Consider the following 22,864-nt stretch of genomic DNA (forward strand, 5'->3'; position numbering starts at 1 on the left):
GTTTCACCATGTTGATCAGGCTGGTCTCGAACTCCTGACCTCCTGATTCGCCTGCCTCAGCCTCCCAAAGTGCTGGGAGTACAGGTGTGAGCCACCATGCCTGGCCAATAGTAAAGGTTAATGGAAAACTACAGCAACCAAAAAGAGGCAAGACTCTCGCAGACTCATACACTTCAGCAAAGATGATTTAGGTCACCCCACCAGGTAAAGAAACTTGACCAGCTGAGGTCTGGCTGAGGCAAGGGAAATCTGGAATGGGAAGTAGAAGAAGAAAGTCATAGATATGATTTTATAATTGATCTTGTGACCAATTATAAAAGTGAAGACTATAGTAGCTTTGCATATTTTCATTTTGCTTGTATATATTTATATATGCTAACCATTTCTAATTTTCCTTCTTCCCATTGTTATTTTATATACTGGTTGTGGGAGGTTAATGCTATCATTTATTCTTTAGGTAACAGAATATTCTGTTGGACTGTGACTGCATTGGAGGAGTAATTAATTCATATAGCCAGTGATGGATATGACTTTCGAGACTGAGTGTCTCCTAGTTTTAGAGAAAGTATGAGAACTTCCCCACTTGCACAAAGAGTAGATGTGTCCCAGGTGGAAAGAGAGTAGTTTTGTTGTTATATGAAAGTCCAAATTCCTGTAGGATACAAATGGAAACAATAGCCAAAGGGGTGGACTGTGCCAGTTACTAGCTTGTTGCCTTTCAGCTGTAAATGTATCCTTCTTTGTGATGATGGATCTGGATCCTCTAACTTGTAAATATTTCTTCTTTGCCAGCTCACAATTGTTGTCAGAAAGGCAGGAGAAGGGCCAGGCGTGGTGGTCATGCCTGTAATCCCAGCACTTTGGGAGGCTGAGGTGGGTGGATCACCTGAGATCAGGAGTTCAAGACCAGCCTGGCCAACATGGCGAAACCCTGTCTCTACTAAAATTAGCTGAGCATGGTGGTGGGCCCCTGTAACCCCAGCTACTCGAGGCTGAGGAAGGAGAATTGCTTGAACCCAGGAGGTGGGGGTTGCAGTGAGTCTAGATTGTGCCACTGCACTCTCCAGCCTGAGGGACAGAGCGAGACTCTGTTTCAAAACAACAACAACAACCACCACCACCACCACCACCACCACCACCCAGGAGAAGGACACTGCAAGAGGAAGAGAAACAAAGTTCAAGTAGGCTTAACTTCCCTTTAGTTAAGCTGTTTGGCTTAACTTACAAAATGTTATAATACCTAAAACATACTAAATAAGGCACATTAATTTATATGAATATATGTAGAATTTTATACCTTGAAAACCAAGAATACACATTTTTTTTCAAGTGTCCATAAAACATTTGCTAAAACTGATCATAGATGCGGCCACAGAGCAAACAACTTTCCCAAAGTAGAAATGATACAGATAACATTCTGTGATCAAATGGAATAAAAGAGAAAAATGAAATACTAATTTAAACACACACACCCCCCAGAAATTTTTTTAATGCCACCTGACACTTTTAAAAAACCTTTTTTTTTTTTTGGCTAGGTTCAGTGGGTCATGCCTGTAATCTCAGCATTTTGGGAGGCTGAGGCAGGCAGATCACCTGAGGTCAGGAGTTTGAGACCAGCCTGGTCAACACGGTGAAGCCCCATCTCTACCAAAAATACAAAAATTAGCTGGGTGTGGTGGCGGGCACCTTTAATCCCAGCTACTGGGGAGGCTGAGGCAGGAAATCGCTTGAACCTGGGAGGTGGAGTTTGCAGTGAGCTGATATCGCACCATTGTACTCCAGCCTGGGTGATAGAGCAAGACTCCATCTCAAAAAAACCAAAAACTGAAAAACAAAACCAAAAAACCAGCTTTTTTTTCTCACACAACTCCTTGGTCAAAGAGGAAGCTGAAATTAAAATTGTATGATATCTAGAAAATAGTGATGAAAAGCCTACTTAGAACTTATGAGAATCTCATACCTAATGCAGTGACCAGAATAAAATTGTAGCTTTAAATAATTAATAAGGAAGAATAAAAGAAAAAGAAATAAACATCTACCACCAAATGTTAGAAAAAGAATACCAAAGTTCATAAAAGCAAAATGAAGAATTAATAATAACTAGAAATTAATATTTTGCAAAGAAAAAAATGGCAGAACCAATAAGTGAAATCCAAGTGCTGGGTCTTTGAATCTAAACAAACAGCAAGAAACTGTTAGCTGAGCTAATTTTTTAAAGAAAAAGAAAAATCACAGTTACACAAAGTAAGAATTGATAAGTAGGAAATTAATGGTAGACATATAAAGAATTTAAAAGATTTATAAGAGATGCATATGTTCAACTCTGCAAATGAATTTGAAAATCTAGATGAAATGAATAATTTTCCAGGGCAATATAATTCATCAAAAACCAACTCTAGAAGGGCTGAAAACTCGAAAGAGACAATTGCTTTGGAAAACGTAGGGAAAGATGCTAAAGGCTCCCTTCCCATTCCCAACAAACAAGTATGCACTCACCAAACACACACCTAGAAAGTTTCTTATTACAGTTAAGTATAAGAGAATTACCATTATCAGTACTATTATTCTGAAAGTAGTTGTTAACAAATTAGATAAACAAACGAACCTTACTTTTGGAAGTTAGGTTAATTTATCATTTATTTGTACATTATATAATTGAATACATGGGAAATTCAAGAGAATCAACTAGAAAACTGCTAAAAAGGATAAGACAGGACGGGCTCACACCTGTAATCCCAGCAGTCTGGGAGACCAAGGTGGGCAGATCACCTGAGGTCAGGAGTTCGAGATCAGCCTGACCAACATGGTAAAATCTTGTCTCTACTAAAAATACAAAAATTACCTGGGCGTGGTGGCAGGTGCCTGTAATCACAACTACTCGGGAGGCTGAGGCAGGAGAATCACTTGAACCTGGGAGGCAGAGGTTGCAGTGAGCCGAGATCGTGCCACTGCACTCCAGCCTGGCCGACAGAGTGAGACTCCGTCTCAAAAAAAAAAAAAAAAAAAAAGGATAAGAGAATTTAGCAATATGGCTGAATTTAAAAATAGTATACAAAAATCAATAAACTATAAGTAAAATAATCAGAAGAATGTAACAGAAATTACTGTTCTATTTATAATAACTTCAAAAAAGAAACAGCTATTAAGGTTTTAAATTCTTCTTACTATAGAAAATTTTAAACATACGAAAATTGTAGATCAATAATTAACTCTGACATACCTATCATCCAGTATCAATAATTATAAACTAATCATGATTCACTTCCCCATCTACCCTCAGATTATTTTGAAGCACATGTGTGAGTTCATATTATTTAATTCTTAAATATTTCAAGGTTGATAATAAAGATAGATATAAAAGATAGATAATGTAGATTCTATGGAATATAAAATTCAACATCATAACAAGGAAGAGAGTTCCCAGGTAAGATAAATGCTGACAACAGGCCCATAGAGACAATGTCCAGATTGGGAGGGCACAAGAAGCCAGATTGGGAGGGCATAAGAAGTTGAACATCGCTGGGTGCAGTGGCTCACACCTATAATCCCAGCCCTTCGTGAGGCTGAAGCGGGTGGATGACTTGAGCCCAGGAGTTTGAGCTCAGCCTGCATGATATAGCGAAACCCTATCTCTACTAAAAGTACAAAAATCAGCCAGCCATGGTAGCACATGCCTGTAGTCCCAGTTACTCAGGAGGCTGAGGCACAAGAATGGCTTGAGCCTGGGAGACAGAGGTTGCACTGAGCGGAGATCACACCACTGCACTCCAGCCTGGGTGACAAAATGAGACTCTGTCTCAAAAAACAACAACAAAAAGAAGAGTTGAATATTAAAAGAGATAAGTGAAGGAAAGTTTGTGGGTAGAGGATATAAACATTCTTAATCACTATAACAGGATATTGCTACCTAATGTTAAAATTAATGTGTCAAGAAATGGCAGTGTAAGCATGTTCTTTACATAGTAGTCACTGATAGGAGGAACAGCTAAAATCCGATAGTTTTTTTTGTGAATTGTGACTGCACACGGGGAGAAGCAGGGCATAAGGCTATAAATCTTTGTTATAAGAAGGCTTTTAATAATATGATTTTAAAATCATAATTATACATCACTTTGACTGAAAAATAAAAATTGGTTGGGTGCGGTGGCTCATGCCTGTAATGCCAGCACTTTAGGAGGCCGAGGTGGGTGGATCGCTTGAGCCCAGGAGTTTGAGACCAGCCTGGCCAAAGTGGTGAAACCCCATCTCTACTAAAATTGCAAAAATTAGCCTGGTGTGATGGCACATGCTTGTAATGCCAGCTACTTGGAAGGCTGAGGCAGGAGAATCGCTTGAACCCAGGAGGCGGAGGTTGCAGTGAGCTGGGATCATTCCACTGCATCCCAGCCTGGGTAATGGAGAGAGACTTTATCTCAAAAAAAAAAAAAAAAAAAAAAAATTAACAAAAAAGAAATGAGAAAGGAAACCACACTCACCTGGAATATTGTCGAGTGTAATCCAGAAACGTTCATCTGGACTGTAGGTATCTTGAGACCACTGGAGTAACTCAAAGGCTATTTTATCATAAGGAGCAAAATGGACAAATTCCCTTGTAAGGGCAACATAAGTTGAGCCAAAGGGGATTTTGAGTTGATGTGGAGGTGGGCTCTTCTTTTTACACTTCTTTAGGACAAAAGCGTGTGCTCTGGTTTTGTACTCTCTATGGGTATATTTGATCCTTTCAGTAGAATTCAGAAGAGACACTAAATTAGGTGTAATATTTGTCCAATTCATTGTTTTCAAATACTGAACTATCTCCCTGTTGGTTTTTAGGGGGAAATCGCGATCACCAGTGTTAATGACATATCTCCACTGAACAGCTGATGCTATAAGATCTCTCATGCAGGCCTGGATTTGCCCCATAAATAATATACTCAGACTGTGAGGATATAAATGCATTTGAGAAGCACTCCAACGTGAATACAGTAGAGTTTTTGAGGCATGTAAATAGCTTGGAAAAGCTGTTCAAAATATCAAAATCATGACTGATGGTCATTACATATGCCAAAGGGAATGCAGCTTCTTCCGTGGACAAAGGAGTTGTGATATAGTGGTTCTCTAGCACATAGTAAGGGCAAGAATCTATTCCAAACATTGTGGATAAAGCACTTGGCAACACTTGCACCGTCTTCCCATTTAGGGCTGTGTCACGGATGTGCAGTCGGGAAAGGGCTTGATATTCACCACCTCCATCATCATTTGACCACGGTCTGGTTGACTTACATGCCCACTGTGTAATGCTGTGACTATGATTATAATTTGAAGAGTAATGATACAAAGATAACTGCTCCAAAACTTCAGTTTAGTTTTTGACACCTTGGGGTAGAAGGGTGGAGAGAAAGAATTCTTCTTTAAGAATTAAAGAAATAAATCAATTTCTAAAACATTTTGCTTCTCTACAAGTCTCTACATTTGGCCACTTTATCAGTTTCACTCACTTTTCCAGATCCCATTTGCTTATTTTGATGCCTGGCCATTCCTCAGTTGAGTGTCAGTTCTGTGATGTTTCTTCCTTCTTGCTCTGTGAATGTTCTGATCTTTTAGTCAATGCATCCTCATCCAGGCTGGGCTACCAAGACTGCTCAGTGTGACTCACCCTCCTTTCTGCCTTATGTGGCTGTAACTGAGGAGATGGGTAAAGGGTTAGTTCCCATTTCCTGTTTCTATTGTTGAATCATCTAATTTGTCATAATTGTGTAAAGTTACATACCTCTCTGTATCCACCCCTCCTTTTGTGGCTAACTTCCCCCTGAGTATGCATATCTGGAATATTCAAGTAATTTCCCATCTTGCTTATCATTCCTAACCTTTTAAGCAGACAGATCCTTCCAGATTTCTGTCCGTTCAAGTAAGAGTACTGCATTAAGGCGTAGCCAGGTCTTAAGAGTTTTTATCCAAAGTGCTCAGCATAGTGCCTGGCACATTTGGGTACTCAGCTGATTCTTCCAATGAATAATTGAATGAGTGACTCATTTCCCTCATTCATTTAGTTTTTGAAGGGTCCCGCGACATTGGATGGCAAAATCTCCCCACAACTGGCTGTGGATTTTAGAGGAGACAGTTTCCATATAAACTGCTGTAGATCGTGGAGGATTAGGGACTAAGTTTTAACATGACCCATTTACTCATATATATTAATAATTTTGATTATTCATACAATTTCAAACTATTGCTTTTACAGGTAGACTCATGTATCCTCATGTGAATTTTCCAGATAACTAGAGTGCATTTCTTTATGGGCCAACTCCCTCTCTCTCCTTTTTTTTGAAATGGAGTCTTACTCTGTTGCCCAGACTGGAGTGCAGTGGTGTGATCTTGGCTCACTGCAACATCTGCCTCCTGGGTTCAAGCAATTCTCCTGTCTCATCCTCTTGAGTAGCTGGGATTACAGGTTCACACCACCATGCCCAGCTAATTTTTGTATTTTTAGTGGAGATGGGGTTTCATCATATTAGTCAGGCTGGTCTCAAACTCCTGACCTCAGGTGATCCACCTGCCTCAGCCTCCCAAAGTGCTGGGATTATATGTAATCCATGGTAGCTGAGCTACCATGCCCAGCCAGCCCAACTCTCTTTTAATTGTTATTAGTTTTTCTAAAAGTTAATATGTTTTCTCTGCCTTCTTTAATAAGCTATATGAAAATAAGTGCTTCTTGATGACTCCCCAAATCACATAATAAATATTATTATTATTTTGAGACAGGGTCTCACTCTGTCACCCAGGCTGGGATACAGTGTTGTGATCACAGCTCACTGCAACCTCAACCTTCTGGGCTCCAGGAAGCCTCCTGCCTCAGCCTTCTGAGTAGCTGGGACGATGGGCATATGCCACCTTGTCCAGCTAATTTTTTGTTTTTTTCTTGTTAGAGACAGGGTATTGCCATGTTTCCCAGGCTGTCTCAAACTCCTGAGCTCAAGAAATCCTCCTACCACAGCCTCCCAAAGTGCTGGGATTACAGGTGTGAGCTGTGGTGCCAGGCCTACTATTTTCTAATTATTATAAATTCTATCCTTTAATGCCCTCTAGATATCCTTTGCATTTGTAGCCCCTTTTATCTCTTTTTTCTCCCTCCTGCTTTTTCTATGATATTGATGATGACAATGAAGCAAAACAACAAATTCATTTGAGTTATTTCTAGGAGCCAGCCACTGTACTAAATTTCATGTCAAACTGTAACCCCCAGTGTTGGAGGAGGGGCCTGGTGGGAGGTGATTGGATCATGGGGACGGAGTTCTCATGAACAGGTCAGCACCATCCCCTTGGTGCTGCTTTTGTGATAGTGAGTGAGTGAATTATTGTGACTTCTGGTTGTTTAAAAGTATGTGGCACCTCTCTGCCTCTCTCCCTCTTCCTCCTACTCTGGCCACATGAAATGCCTCACTTCCCCTTTGCCTTCCGCCAAGATTGGAAGCTTCCTGAGGCCTCCCCAGAAGCAGAAGCCACTATACTTTCTGTATAGCCTGCAGAACCATAAGCCAATTAAACCTCTTTTCTTTATACATTACCCAGTCTCAGGTATTTCTTTGTAGCAATGCAAGAATGGACTAATACAGAAAATTGGTACTGAGAAGTGGGGCATTGCTATGAAGATACTGAAAATATGGAAGCAGCTTTGGAAATTGGGTAATGAGTAGAGGTTGGAAGAGTGTGGAAGGCTCAGAAGAAGGTAGGAAGATGATGGAAAGTTTGGAACTTCCTAGAGACTTGTGACCAAAATGGTGATAGTGATATGGACAGAGATGGCCAGACTGATGAGGTCTCAGATGGAAATCAGGGTCTTATTAGGAACTGGAGCAAAGGTCTCTTTTGTTACACCTTGGGAAAGAATGTGGCTGCATTGTACCCCTGCCCTAGGAAATCTGTGGAACTTTGAACTTGAGAGTGATGATTTAGGGTATCTGGCAGAAGAAATTGCTAAGCAGCAAAGAGTTCAAGTTGTGGCCTGGCTGCTTGTAACAACCTATGCTTATATGTGTAAACAAATAAATGACCTGACACTAGAACTTATATTCAATAAGGAAGCAGAGTGTAAAAGTTTGGAAAATTTGCAGGCTGGTGATGTTGTAGAAAAGATAAGCCCATTTTTAGGGGAGGAATTCAAGCAGGCTGCCAAAGTTTGCATAATAAAAAGGAGCCAAGTACTAATATCCAAGACAATGAGGAAAAGGCCTCAAAGGTATTTCAGAGACCTTTGCCACAGCCCCTCTCATCACAGGCCCAGAGGTCTAGGAGGACTGAATGGCTTTATGGGCCAGGCCCAGGGCTTCACTCCCCTGTGCAGTCTTGGGACACTGCTCCCTGCATCCCAGCTCCTCCAGCTCCAGCCTTGGCTCAAAGGGACGAAGATATAGCTCAGACCATTGCTTCAGAGAGAGAAAACTGTAAGTCTTGGCAGCTTCCACGTGATGTTAAGCCTGTGGGTGTCCAGAGTACAAGAGATGAGGCTTGGAAGCCTCTGCCTAGATTTCAGAGGATGTATGGAAAAGCCCGGATGTTCAAGCAGAAGCCTGCTGCAGGGGTGGAGCCCTCATGGAGAATCTCTAATAGGGGAGTGCAGAAGAGAAATGTGGGGTTGGAGCCCCCACACAAAGTCCCCACTGAAGCACTGACTAGTGAAGCTATGAGAAGAGGGTCACCATCCTTCAGACTCCAGAATAGTAAATCTACCAGGAGCTTGCACCCTGCACCTGAAAAATCTGCAGGCACTCAATGCCAGCCCATGAGAGCAGTTGCAGGGCCCAAACCCTTTTAAGTCATAGAGGCAGAGCTGACCAAGGCTTTGGGAGCCCACACCTTGTACCAGTGTGCCCTGGATGTGAGACATGGAATCAAGGGAAGTTATTCTGGAGCCTTAAGATTTAATGACTGCCCTGCTGGGTTTCAGAGTTGTGTGGGGCCTATAGCCCTTTTCTTTTGGTTGATTTCTCCCTTTTGGAACAGGGGTATTTACCCAATGCCATTGTAATCTGGGAAGTAACTAATTTGTTTTTTATTTTACAGGCTCATAGGTGGAAGGGACTTGCCTTGTCTCAGATGAGACTTTGGACTTCGAACTTTTGAGTTAATACTGGCATGAGTTAAGACTTTGAGGTAACTGTTGAGAAGGAATAATTGTATTTTGCAATGTGAGGACATGAAATTTGGGGGGCCAGAGGTAGAATGATATGGTTTGGATTTGTGTTCCCACCAATCCTCATGTTGAATTGTAATCCCCAGTGTTGGAAGTGGGGGCCTGGTGGGAGGTGATTGGATCATGGGGGCAGAGTTCTCATGAATTATTTACACCATCCCTTTGGTGCTGCTTTAATGATAGTGAGTGAGTTATCATGAGATCTGATTGTTTAAAAGTGTGCGGCACCTCCCTGCTCTTTCTCTTCCTCCTACTCTGGCCACATGAAGTGCCTCACTCCCTCTTTGCCTTCCACCATGATTGGAAGCTCCCTGAGGCATCCCCAGAAACAGAAGCCACTATGCCTCCCATACAGCCTGCAGAAGCAGGAGTCAATTAAACCTCTTTTCTTTATAAATTACCCAGTCTCAAGTATTTCTTTATAGCAGTGTGAGAAGGGACTAGTACACCTATATTACAAAGTTTAATCCTCACAGCCCCTCTATGAGGTATTATCATCTTCCATTTTACGAGGAGATGAAGAGCTATGAGAGTAACTTTCATGTCCAAATCACACAACTACCAAGCGATAGCAGAAATCAAGCCAGAGTCTTTCTGATACCACAGGACATGCTTTTGTTTTACCTCCTGTGGGATGAGAAACTACAACCAAGCATAACTTTCACTGTTCAAGTTTTCTTTTTTGTTTGTTTTTTTGTTTGTTTGCTTTTTTAAGTTGAATCACTCTGAGTAAAGATTGAGAAATTCACATATATAAGGAGGCATGTTTCTCTCCACAGAGGGGTGTATGAATGTGTGGGTGATGTTTCTTGACTCTGGCCTATGTAGCCAAAAATGCTAAGTAAGTATAATGGCGAGCTGTTTCTATATATGGGTATTTGGTTTCAAACAGTCTCAACCCAGGAGATATAAACACTAAACGTTTCCCCCCAACAATCATGGTCCCCAAATGTGTTTTCTTAATCTTCCTCTCTTTCTCTATAGCAGATTTCCCAACAGCACATTGAGCAGATTCCATAACTTTCAAGTAACCTTCTTCAGTGATGAAAAATCCACCCTCTTTTCAGTTCCAGTCTCATTTCAATTCAATGCTGCTTCTCCTCCTGGATGGAGGAAAGCTGCATGTAGTAGAGGCAAGGTCTGCTCCTTGACTCGCACTTACCCTCCCTCACCCTGAGTGGGTGGCATTGGGGATTTAGGGACATGTGGTTTCCCTCAGAGATGTTCCTGACTTTTCTCTTCTCAGGAACAAATGAATATTTGAGTAATCTGGCTGCTCACAAGGCACTTTGTTGGTTGTGGCTACTTGTCTTTCCCACCACAACTGGCTATGGATAACCACTGCATGGCAGGTCACCAGCATGCTCTCTCTTGGGTGTGTATCCTTGGCAGAACCCAGCAGCCTCTATACTGTCCAAGTTCTCTGACATGGGATGTCAGGACCTGGCTTAAACTCTCCCACAACTGACTACTGGGTAGTCTTCCGGGCAGGCTGCAAGCCCCTCTCTGTATAATTAGGGCAGAACTGATCAAGTCCAGTTTCCTTCCATTGTGTTCCCTGGAGCCAGGGGAACCTCATATGACTTTGTCATACCAAACAGTTGCTGCTTCTCTCTCTCCATTTTGCCATCTCTCTGCCCTGCCAACTTTATCTAGCTCATCTTCCTTGCTCACCTACATGAAGTGCAGTACTGTCATTTCATTCCTTGGGTGAAGATCTAGCTAGAGTAGCAGATGCCGGTCTTCCCTTTCTGCACACTCTTTTTTTTCAAGTTATTCTCCTGATTCCCTAACTTGGCTGGAGGTCATAGGTTGGGGGACAGGGCTAGCCTTCTCGTTAGGCTGATAATTCACATTTAGGATGATGATCTTTCATCCTCTTCGGACTGAGACTTATACTGAGGAAGAAGAAATGTTTAGAGCAGGGATCAACAAACGACAGCCCCGGGCTGTAGATAAAGTTTTATTGGAACACAGCCATGTTCACAGTTTGTCTATGACCCTAATGGCCTTAGAACAGTTACAACAGAAACTGCTGTAATTGCAGTTCTCTATGCAACAGAAACTGTGTGATCCACAAAGCCTAAAATATTTACTGTGTCCCTTTACAGAAAAAGTTTGCTTGTCTCTGGGTTAGAGAATTATGGTTGATTTAATAAGGTTGGTTTTGCTATCTCTCAGTAATCCCTAGTGGGGATGTCCAACTCCATTTATGTGGAACTTAACTTTTCTTTGACCTCAGTTCTATCTGTTGTCATTAATTTCAATATGCTATAACAATGGCTTAGGCACATTTTCACACACACACAAACACACACACACTCATTTGAAGTTTGTCTCTTTGCTTGATAGTTTGTTCTTTGGTTCATAGATTGAAGTCACTTATTTCAATAATATTAATCAAAGTATTTATGTCCAAGTTTCAGTATGAGTTTCAGTGGGAGAGAGGAGGGGATGCATATGAACGATTTCACATTCCATTGCTGAAGAAACTTATAATTCATGAGATCTCTGAGTAACAAAGAACTAACCCTTGGCTTTGTGAGTAGTCTTCATTGTGTGGTTGTTTTCTATTTCATTAATTTCTGCTTTCTTTGTAATTTCTGCTCTTCTACTTTCTTGGGGTTTATTTATTTTTATTTATTTATATATTTTTTGAGACAGGGTCTTGCTGTGCGCCCAGGCTGGAGTGCGGTAGAGCTATCACAGCTCATCGCAGCCTTGACCTCTTGGGGCTCAAGAGGTCGTTGGACTTGGTGCAAAAACTCAATCCATGTTAGTGGTCTCGTACACATTTTATTTAATATATATGCACACATATACATATATAACATACACACGCATGTATATATTCATGAATTCTTATTTTATTTACTGAATTACAGTCTGTTACTGTCATCGTTCATTTTGATGCTAAAGTGTTCCAGATTTTGCTTATAGGAGTCCCTTCAAGGGGATTCCTGTGCCTTTTGACACGTTCTCCTTAATCTTTGAGCACTACTCTACTTTCGGGAGCAATAATATGTTCCAGGCTCTTCTTAACCTTTCCCTGTACAAGCACTGGAACCAGCTTTTACCCAAAGGAACCCTTAAGGATTGGCTGAACTTTTGCTAAAACCAGGGAACACGATGGTGAAGGCAAGTCCTAACGTCCAGTCACAGCTTTTGTGATCACTTGCAGATGGCAAAACTGCAGTCTGAAAATGTCTCTTCGGTCAAGAGGAAAAGCCCTCACCCCCACTTCTGGTGACCTATATTACCGCACCCTGTTTTATTTTCTTCACAGCACTTAATGACTATCTAAAATTACCTTGTTGGTTGGTATATTTTGTAATTTCCCTATCAATCTCCAATTCGAATATAAAGGATCTTTTTTCCTTCTTAATTAATAGTGACTAATCAGGAGAGATCATGTTTAATTTACTTCAAGGAACAGAACCAGTGACAAATACTAAGGATAGATCATTCAGAATCCTTTACATCCTTTTGCAAGAAAACAAAATACAAAGTGGTCTTTGAAATTTACAAAGATAGTTTTGTAATGAGTTCTACCAGGGCAAGATTTTGTCTCTGTTAATCTTCAACAGTCAGCCAAGTGCCTGGCAGGTAGGAGGAGGTGCTTAAGTATTTGCAAGTAAACAAAAACAAATGCATGGCTTTATACATATGTGAGTCAAATATTCCAAACAAAGCTTTAAAAGGATAAAATGGGATGGGCACGGTGGCTCACGCCTGTAATCCTAGCACTTTGGGAGGCTGAGGTGGGCGGATCACGGGGTCAGGAGTTCGAGACCAGCCTGGCCAACATAGTGAAATCCTGTCTCTACTAAAAATACAAAAAATTAGCCAGGCGTGGTGGTGGGCACCTGTAATCCCAGCTACTGAGGAGCCTGAGGCAGGAGAATGGCTTGAACCCAGGAGGCAGAGGTTGCAGTGAGCCGAGATTGCACCACTGCACTCCAACCTGGATGACAGAGCAAGACTCTAACTCAAAAAAAAAAAAAAAGGAGAAAATGTTGCCAAATAAAAAAGCGACCCCTTTGTAATGTGCTTAACTGGAATCAGCTGTTCCTTATGAGGACCTGTCAGTCTTAACACATAGCTATATACCAAGAATGTGAACCTGGCAGTTTGTTAAAGACATAAAAGAACAAATGGAATATTCCTGCTCAAAAATCCTATGAAAACACAATGCTAGGTTTTTACCTCCATTTTATATTTGCGGAAATTTTTCAAATAACCTTTCCTCCAATTCCCACCATTCCTTAGCAAAGTTTCTCAGTCACATATCCAGATAGAAAAGCTTCCATGCATGCTAACACCAGGACACCAGTGTTTTAGTAAGTTTCCTCCCTTTTCAAGTCTGTCTCTAGCAGCCTATATTGTACTCAAGTCACTGTGCTTTCAAAAGAATCTCATGCTGTTAACCGTGGTTGCTCTTTAAACCATTCCTTTTCCACTGGGTCATCGCTGATAAGCAGTCCAGCTACCGGAAAGTCTAACTTGAATACTTTCTGCTGGGTTCTCTTTGAAAGCCACTGTGTGAATGCTAATTACACCATTACCTCAGCTCACTGGCTCAGGGTATGTGGAAGGAGCTCACCAAAAGTATTAAGCACCAGAGGTTAAAAGCGCAGACCTGGCAGGAATCAGTGGTTTTCCTCCTGTTTAAGACTCATTAAACCTACTTAGGAAAATCCTGAGAAAATGAATCTGAATCTTGGTTTTCTAGCCAGTGATTTATTTGTAAGATACAAGTCCTGTTGTCATTAAGGGAGGAGTCCACCCTCATACTGTCTTATGCCCAATTTCTGCCTCCAAAGAAAGAAGTAAAAACTAAAAGGCAGAAATGAAATCCTCAAGCAGACAGCCAGGCACCACACCCTGGGCCTGGGAGTTAAAGATTGACCCCTGACCTAATTGGTTATGTTATCTTAGATTACAGACATTGTATAGATAAGCCCTGTGAAAATCCTTGTCCTGTTCTGTTCCGATCTAATTACTGGTGCATGCAGCCCCCAGTCAAGTACCTGCTACTTGCTCAATCGATCATGACCCCCTCAAGTGGACTGCCTTAGAGTTGTGAGCCCTTAAAAGGGATAGGAATTGCTCACTTGGGGAGCTCAGCTCTTGAGACAGTAGTCTTGCCGATGCTCCCAGTTGAATAAACCGCTTCCTTCTTTAACTCAGTGTCTGAGGGGTTTTGTCTGCAGCTTGTCCTGCTACATCATTACCACACATCTGCTTTCTTCTCCACCGTCTTCTAAGGGATGCGACCATGGACTTGCTCTCTCCCTCTTCCATCCTTTTCTTTCATCTCATTTTCATAGTCTGGAATAGAGAATTTTCTTTTCCATATGTCAGACTGTTTAGCTGCTGTAACAAAATAGCATAAGCTGGGTGGCGGAGAAACAACAGAAATTTGTCTCTTACAGTTCAAGATGCCAGCAGATGTAGTGTCTGGTGAATCCAACTTCTTAGTTCTTAGATTACACCTTCATGCTCTGTTGTCACATGATGGAAGGAGGTGGCTCTCTGGGGACTCCTTTATAAGGCCAGTAATCCAAACACCCCAAAGTCCCCACCTGCTAATACTGTCACCTTGGTGATAAGGTTTCAGAATATTAATTTGGAGGCAGGGCATGAATATTCAGTCTATACCACCATAGTACAATTTTCACCAGGAAATATCACTTGAGACCAATCCCTTGCTGTCATTTGGTCTACTCTGATATCTCTACATATTATTGGGACTCACCTTACCCATCTCGTCTGTCCTGTGCAAAGGTAAATGGCAGCTGTTACCAACTCTCGACACACAGCAAACATAGAATTAAAAACACAGCAAAACTGATTTTGATAATAGAGCTTTGTTTCTGTAAGATGCTGACATAAGGAGAAACTGAGTTAAAGATCGAGAACTCTGTAATGTTTTTATAACTTTTCTCTAAGTCTAAAATTATTTCAAAATTAAGCTTTTTTAAAAAAGCCTTCTAAAACCTTCATTTTTGCCTGGCTTACAGCCAATGGCCTGAACTTGAAACCATTTACTTTAACTAACCCGGCGTTAACTTTTTCAGTGACTTCTCCTAATATCCTGAGTCCTCCATCACATTACTCCCTGGGCTCATTTCTGCAGTCTGATACTTGATGTTGAATGTCAGTTTTTGAGTCCTGTCTTTCTTTCTCAGGTATTCTTTTGGATTGTTCTTCCAGCCCGTCTCCTATAGCCCCCCAGATCCTTCCCGAGATGCAGGTTGGGCTTCCTGGGCTCAAACAGGATTGTCGAGGTTGACCTTCCATTCGGCCACTGTGGATTCCCACCACTTTCAGAGCTTGTAGGTGTTCCTCATGGAAAAGTGAGCAGAGTCAGCTTCACCCACGTCCTCCTCCTCTCAAAGACATCGTAGTTCCAAGGTCAGAAGTCAGCCCTTGGAGGTTGTCCACTTATGTGTTTTCCAATTGGCTTGACCCCTGAATCCCTAAACCATCCCATCCAGTAGAGGGAAAAGTTACAATAGACACCTTCCAGCTCAGGCATTTGTGTTCCCAAGCTCCAACTGTGTGGCTCTCTGTTTAAATGGATCCCTGCTCCAATCTCTTGCTTGGCATACGCCACTGTACTCAATTCTAGCTGTTCAAAAAAAAAAAAAGGCAGGGGCAGTAACCTTTTTCCTTACCTTTTGAATTAATATGTGGGGAAAAAAATTAAAAACAGCAACACATTGTCACTCATAATTATATCAGTCAACAAAAAAGAGATAGAAACTGGGATTTAAAAAATTAGAATCATAACAATTATATTTATTTTCTGCTATTGTAATTCTTAACTCAATAAAAGGTATCTACTAAAAAGCTATATCAAATCTCCAACAACAGTAATTCAACGTGCTTTTTAATGTTGGAAACAACACAAGGCAAGTTACTACCACTGCTACTAGTTAAAATTGCGTTATGGGCAGGTGCAGTGGCTCACGACTATAATCCCAGCACTTTAGGAGTCCAAGGTGGGAGGATCGCTAGAGACCAGGAGTTTGAGACCAGCCTGGAAAATATCGTGAGACTCCCATCTCTACAAAAATTAATAAAAAAATTAGCCGGGCATGGTGGTACACGCCTATAGTCCTAGCTACTTGGGAGGCTGATATGGGAGGATCACTTGAGCCCAGGAGTTTGAGGCTGAAGTGAGCCACGATCATGCCACTGCGCTCCATCCTGGGTGACAGAGCAAGACTTAGTCTCTCTTAAAAAAAAAAAAGTCTAAAACAGCAAGTTGCAAAGATATATTATTTCTCTTATTTATATAATCAATTCATTTTGAAAAAATATGCCACATATCTATGTGTTTATGGTATTCCCACTGTATATACAAGCACATACATGTAACTGAAGTTTGCCTCTATAACTGTGCTGTCCAATGGTAGCCACTAGTCACATGTGGTTTTCTAAATTAATTAAACCTGGCCAGGTGCAGTGGCTCACACCTGTAATCCCAGCACTTTGGGAGGCTGAGGCAGGTGGATCACCTGAGATCAGGAGTTCGAGACCAGCCTGGATAACATGGCAAAATCCCCTCTCTACTAAAAACACAACAGTTAGCCGGGCGTGGTGGCATGCACCTGTAGTCCCAACTACTCAGGAGACTGAGGCAGGAGAATTGCTTGAACTTGGAGGTGGAGGTTGCAGTGAGCCGAGATCGTGCCATTGCACTCCAGCCTGGGTGACAGAGTGAGACTCCATCTCAAAGAAAAAAAAAAATTAAAATGAAAGCTAAATAAAATGTAAAAGAATATTTCCCAGTCATACTAGCTGCATTTCAAGAGCTCAATAGCTTGTGTGAGTGGCAATTATATTGGGCAGTGCAGATGTAGAACATTTTTATCATTGCAGAAATTCTACTGGACAGCACTGGTATAGATTACATCAGTACACTGAGAAAGTATTTAAGAAGATATACCAGATATGACCAGGTGTGGTAGCTCAAGCCTGTAGTCCAGCACTTTGGGAGGCTGAGGCAGGTGGACCACTTGAGCCCAGGAGTTTGAGATGAGGCAGGATAACATGGCAAAACCCGTCTCTACAAAAAATACAAAAATTAGCCAGGTGCGATGGCGCATGCTTGTGGTCCCAGCTACTTGGGAGGCTGAGATGGGAGGATCACCTGAGCCCAGGAGGTTGAGGCTGCAGTGAGCCATGACTGTGCCACTGCACTCTAGCCTGGTTGACAGAGTGACTCTGTCTCAGAAAAACAAAAACCAAAAAAGCAAATAAGTGATTACATCTGGAGAAAGTAGTGCACTTTCTATTCTATATTCTTCATTATTTCCATGTTTATGAGCATGTATGTATTTACTATTATAGTTTAAAATGTTTTTCACTTTAGTTTTAAAATATTTTTATTTGGAAAAAATATGATGGATAAGATGTCCTTTAAATGATTTTTTTATTTTTTATTTTTAGTATTGATCATTTTCCATGTGTCTGTTAGAGGCAATATTTAGCAAACTTACAACTGAAATGCTGCTCAAAAACGTTGGCACTTGATCAGTAATTATGGTAATATTAACATAAAACTTTTTCCTAATTAATATCTTGATTTTTTCAAATGAATAATAAAGGCAGGTAAATAATAAGTTAACCTATTCCTGTCTCAAATTTTAAGAACAGTTGTACCCTTACCCCCCCCCCAAAAAAAAGGTTATACCCAATTCAAATGACACTGATCTTCTATTGCGTCCTCTTCTCTCTATCACTCCCAGTTACTCTCCCCAACACCCCACAATGGGAAAGTGTAATGATTTTTCAGTGGATGGATGTTTCTTAGACAGGTATGCATGTATGTATGAATGTAAATTTTGCTTAATACCAGGAGAATTGCCTTGTTAGACATACCCTTTGGTGGATTTTTAACCAATTGTCATATAAAAATACACAGTATCCCCAAAGTGGAAAACAATATATTAATTTATTCCCAAGAAAACAAAACACGGAACCTCATCGAAAACAAACATCAGATACAGTAGTTTCAGGGCATTCCCATGGCTGTCAGAAATCCACTAGCCCAAACACCATGCTCTTCCAACATTAAAGTGTTTAAGACATAAGAGAGATGACCAACAACATGCATGTAAACATCAATTCCAGAAAGATTTCTCGTTCTACATGAGAAACATCCAGTGTAAAAAACGTTTCTTCTTCTCAGGTGCTGTCATTGAAATAAGTTGAAAAGAGACAATTTTTAAATTTCACTGCTGACCCTGAGTGCACTCCCTATCCCCCCACCTATTTTGTTTTGAGACAAAGTCTCGCTCTGTCACCCAGGCTGGAGTGCAGTGGGGCGCTCTCAGTTCACTGCAACCTCCACCTCCTGGGTTCAAGCGATTCTCATGCCTCAGCCTGCCAAATAGGCACATGCCACTAAGCCCAGCTAGTTTTTATATTTTTTAGTAGAGATAGGGTTTCACCATATTGGCCAGGCTGGTCTGGAACTCCTGGCATCAAGTGATCCACCTGCCTCGGCCTCCCAAACTGTTGGGATTACAGGCGTGAGCCACCGCGCCTGGCCCAAGCCAGAGCTCTTATAAGGGGACTCATCCCATCATGAGGATCCCACACTCGTGACTTCATCTAAACTTCCCTTACCAAAGTCCCCATCTCAAATACCATCACATTGAGGGTTAGGGCTCCAACACATGAATTTTGCGGGGACACAGTCCCATCTATAGCAATGGTAATTTGTGCTTGGAGCCCACTCTGGCCACCTTAGCGGGGCTGGCCTCTCTACATGTGGCCTTTGAGGGTTGCTTATGTGACCAGCCTTCCCTATTCCTTAACTCTTTACCACCCAAAACAATTCCATTTTTTTCAGTAGCAAGAAAAAAGGTTTTACTTAAAAGTCATTCCCTTTAAATATGATTGACATTCAACAGGCACAGTTATAGAAAAAAAATAAAATTGTTCATTAAATGTGTCATCCATTGTAGTAACTGCTTTTTGTTAGAATAAATAAATATTTAGAAACTCAACGGTTTAGTATTACAGGAGTAGTAAAGTAGACTTCACATTTTTTCTGAGCTGACAGGAGTTCTTCTCAATATTAACACTGAGACCATTCTTAAAATCTACCCTCTCTGGTATACTAAATATGGCTTTATTTCACCTTCTCTCAGTAAATCCACCTCAGGAAATGAACCGAGAAGACCAGTAACAGAGTCCTAATTCTCACACGGAGAAATTGTTCCCTGGTGCTATTACCTTTCTAAGCCTCAGTTACTTCATCTGCAAAATGGGAGTAATTATATAAGGTCCTCAGAAGACTGTTGTGAGGTTTGAATGAAATTAGATACATAAAGGAATACCAGAATGGCTGGAACACAACAGGCCCTCTCTCCGTCTCCTCCTTTCTCCCTCTCTGTTGAATAATCTCTGATTTAACCCTTAATTTGTAATTACTGATCTCCTGGGTCTGGTATCATGCTACACAGCCCTGTGCGTTCCTGTATTAAACTACAATCACTCTGCAAGATCCTCCAGAGGAGGCTTTCCGGTGTTGACATTATTGCCAAGATTTTTAGAGTGAAAAAGCTCTTGTGTTTCCTTTTTGTTTCAGTACATGTCCTGTGCATAAGAGACACTCAAGAAATGTTTATTGAATGTAAGCTGAATGAATGAATGGATGGATGGATGAGGGATAAATAACAGAGATGCTCATTTACAATTGAAGGCTCTTAAAAATCGAGCCACTACTATCAGTACCAGGCATTGTAAAGCTACTCAGAGCATACTATAGTTCAATTAAAAGCCTCACAGGATAGAATTTGGTCTCTATTTTGCAAGTAAGAGAATATCAGGGAGAGGGGGGAATCACAGAAGAGGAAAGTGTTCCAGACTTCAGACTAGATCTATGTGATAGCACCTCTCTTGAATGCATATCTCCATTCTTGCAAGGACTTTTTAGTGTTCTCAATGGAAGACATGACATAGCGACCAGCCTACATTCTGGCATATAAGAGAGAAATGTTCTATTTCCCCGAGGTCCTTTTACTGAAGCAACAGACAGTGAATTCTGTCTTAAAGCATATCCTGTTTCTTGTTAATGACTTTATACTATATACAGAGATTTGGCCATGAGTAAACCAAAAATGCTAGTGTTGAAACTCAGAAACAAGATCTATTCTCCATTCAGGTAGCTTATGTTTTAAAGGAAATTGGTGAATTACCCAGAAAGCTGTTTCAGTATCTGTCTGGTTGAGCACAGTGGTGACAGTTAATGTGTTATAAAAGATTCCTTCTTCAAAGAAACCTAATTCTTAGTTTCTTAGATAGTATTATCTACAATTCTCTTTTTTATTGGAACATTCGAATATGAGTATCTGGTTCAAAGATCTGAGGTCATTTAAAATTATTGTTGATCCTAATAATAAACTAATATAAAGGTGAGCATCAAGAAACAGCAAGACTAAAACTGGCCAAAGTGCCCAGATTGCTCTACCCAGCCATCCTGTTAGTGTATTTCACAGTGTCCAGTGGACATTTTAAGTATAATTATTTGCCAGGTCCTGAAGCTATAAACGTCCTGAAACCATTAACATTACGAAGGCAAAAGTATCTCACAAAAACAGGCTCCTCTTCCCAACTGCCATTTCCCTTCAGTCATGAGTAGCTCATGAATAGCTCAAAAATACCAGCTGGGTTGTATCGCAGTTTCGCTCTGATTGAGGGTTCTTTCGCGATGCCTCAGTTCTAGGCATTCCACGGTAAGGGGGTAGGTATTAAGCTCAAACTTGTTAGCAAACAGGCTTGGTGAATTAACCAGCCACTTTAAGTCTCCGTTTCCATAGATACAAATACCATGTACATAGTGGCCTGCAAAAGAAAGAACAAGAAACAGAGTCAAAACATGCTTGCTTTCAAAAGGGTGATGAACGTACAGAATACTGGAGGTACTCTCTGACTAACTACAACTGTGCCAATGCTACAGGATTCAAATGAAATATGATTGTGCAGTCTCAGCCCACAAAGAACTGGAACTCTATTTAGAAGAACAAGAGGTACAAATACGTTATTCGAAAAAAAAGAGAGTTAAATCATAGAAGGCATAAAATAACAGATGTTAATATTTTAATTGTTATGTTAATTACTGTTTATTATGTCAATATTAAAATTAAAATTGTGTTAGTAACATAATAGGTGTTACAAGGCCATTCATATACAGTAGTCCCCCCTTATCTGCAGTTTTGCTTTCTGAGGTTTCAGTTACCCGAGGTCAACCATGATCCAAAAATATTAAGATATTTTGAGAAAGAAAGAGAGCATATGACTTTTATTCCACACAACTTACTTTTATTCACATAACTTTTGTTACAGCATATTGTTATAATTGTTCTATTTTATAATTAGTTATTATTGTTAACCTCTTACTATGCCTGTTTCAAAAATTAAACTTTATCATAGATATGCATGTACAGGGAAAAACAAAGTACATTTAGGGTTCCATACTGTCTGTGGTTTCAGGCATCCACTGAGGGTCTTGAAATGTATTCCCCGTGGATAAGGGAGGCCTACTGTATTACTAAATGAGAGTTACAGATGAGAAGTCCTACAGTGGTACAGGTGGAAGAGGTCTTTATGGATTGCATAGGGTACATCTTTTTCCTGAGTTCTAGGCTATCCAAGTGCCTACTTTATATCTCTGCCTAGATGTGTAATAAACCTCAGTGATGTAAGATGTCAATATTGAATTTTTTTTTTAACCTCAATAGCTTTTGGGGTGGGGACTTTCTGGGAGAGGCGGTTTTGTTAGGAATAGGTTAGAAACAAGAATAGTAGGAAGTTGCAATCATTTTCCAGAGATTCCTCTGGGCACATAGTAGGACAATTGCTGGTTGACCGACTTCACAGACTGAAGGGTTCTCATAAGTATGGACAGTCCTTAAAGAGTTTTGAATAGAAGAATCAAATGATGAAACTGATTTTAGCAAGATTAATTTTGAAGTGTTTTGCAGGGTACATTAGAAACCAAGAGGCTGCAGTAGTAACAAACTGGAGAGCTCGTTCAAAGTTAATGTCTGTGATGAGTGAGAAAGGGACGATATTGAAGACACTAGTACAGAAGGACAGACAGAATGTGGTGATTAATTCAGTGGGCTGGGAAGAAGCATAAGAGAGAGTGGAAGTCACTGGGGAAAGACGCCAGAATTGTAGGAAGTGAAAGAATGACCAGGCGGCAAGAACCGAAAACACAGGTCTTAAGCACATGCTTAAGGAAATGGAAGTGAACAAGGAAAGAATCTTTCGGCCTGGAGAAAGCAGAGGGTTCATAGACAACTCGACGTCTTCAAGATAGGGGAAATGAGTACACGCTTTGGAGAGAAGGAAAAGAGGCAGCAGAAAGGGAAGGGTAAGGGTCCGAGAGAGGGGGCCCACAGATAGCTGAGACCATAGCTGGTGGCCTTTGTTGGGAGGATGGGTGACTTTTCCTCTTGAAACAGGAGGGAACAATGAGAGAATGTGTCCAAACCGCTCTAAGATGGTGGGACAGCATGACATGACAAGGGACTAGATGATGAATTTTGATCACATATCTTGAAAGTTCTTTTTCAAGTTGAAATGGTCGCTTTTGAGAATAGGAAAGACTGTTTTAGCATAACCTTGTGATATGGTTTGGCTGTGTACCCACCCAAATCTCATCTTGAA

General features: G+C 40.9%; 1 protein-coding gene and 1 long non-coding RNA gene across 7 annotated transcripts in view; both read right to left on the minus strand.

Annotated features, from left to right (window-relative positions):
• Positions 1-5,676, minus strand: part of LOC105482412 (uncharacterized) — a 28,339-nt gene extending 22,663 nt beyond the window's left edge. The window contains exons 1-2 of one of the 2 annotated variants that reach the window (XR_011624038.1): positions 5,478-5,676; positions 4,476-5,355 (exon numbers count right to left, since the gene is read on the minus strand). This is a non-coding gene — a long non-coding RNA (uncharacterized lncRNA). Of the gene's footprint in view, positions 1-4,475 lie in introns of both variants that reach the window. The other variant, XR_011624037.1, reaches the window with a different exon arrangement.
• A 12,439-nt stretch (positions 5,677-18,115) lies between these two features.
• LOC105482411 (glucosaminyl (N-acetyl) transferase 2 (I blood group)) overlaps positions 18,116-22,864 on the minus strand; it is a 108,044-nt gene continuing 103,295 nt past the window's right edge. For all 5 annotated transcript variants that reach the window (XM_071097648.1, XM_071097649.1, XM_071097647.1 and 2 more), the window contains one exon: positions 18,116-21,034. In XM_071097648.1, coding sequence (XP_070953749.1) covers positions 20,844-21,034 — 191 coding nt within the window. In that variant the 3' untranslated portion in view covers positions 18,116-20,843. The remainder of the gene's footprint in view (positions 21,035-22,864) is intronic.

The sequence above is a fragment of the Macaca nemestrina genome, chromosome 5, assembly GCF_043159975.1.
Source record: "Macaca nemestrina isolate mMacNem1 chromosome 5, mMacNem.hap1, whole genome shotgun sequence".
NCBI classification, from domain to species: domain Eukaryota; kingdom Metazoa; phylum Chordata; class Mammalia; order Primates; family Cercopithecidae; genus Macaca; species Macaca nemestrina.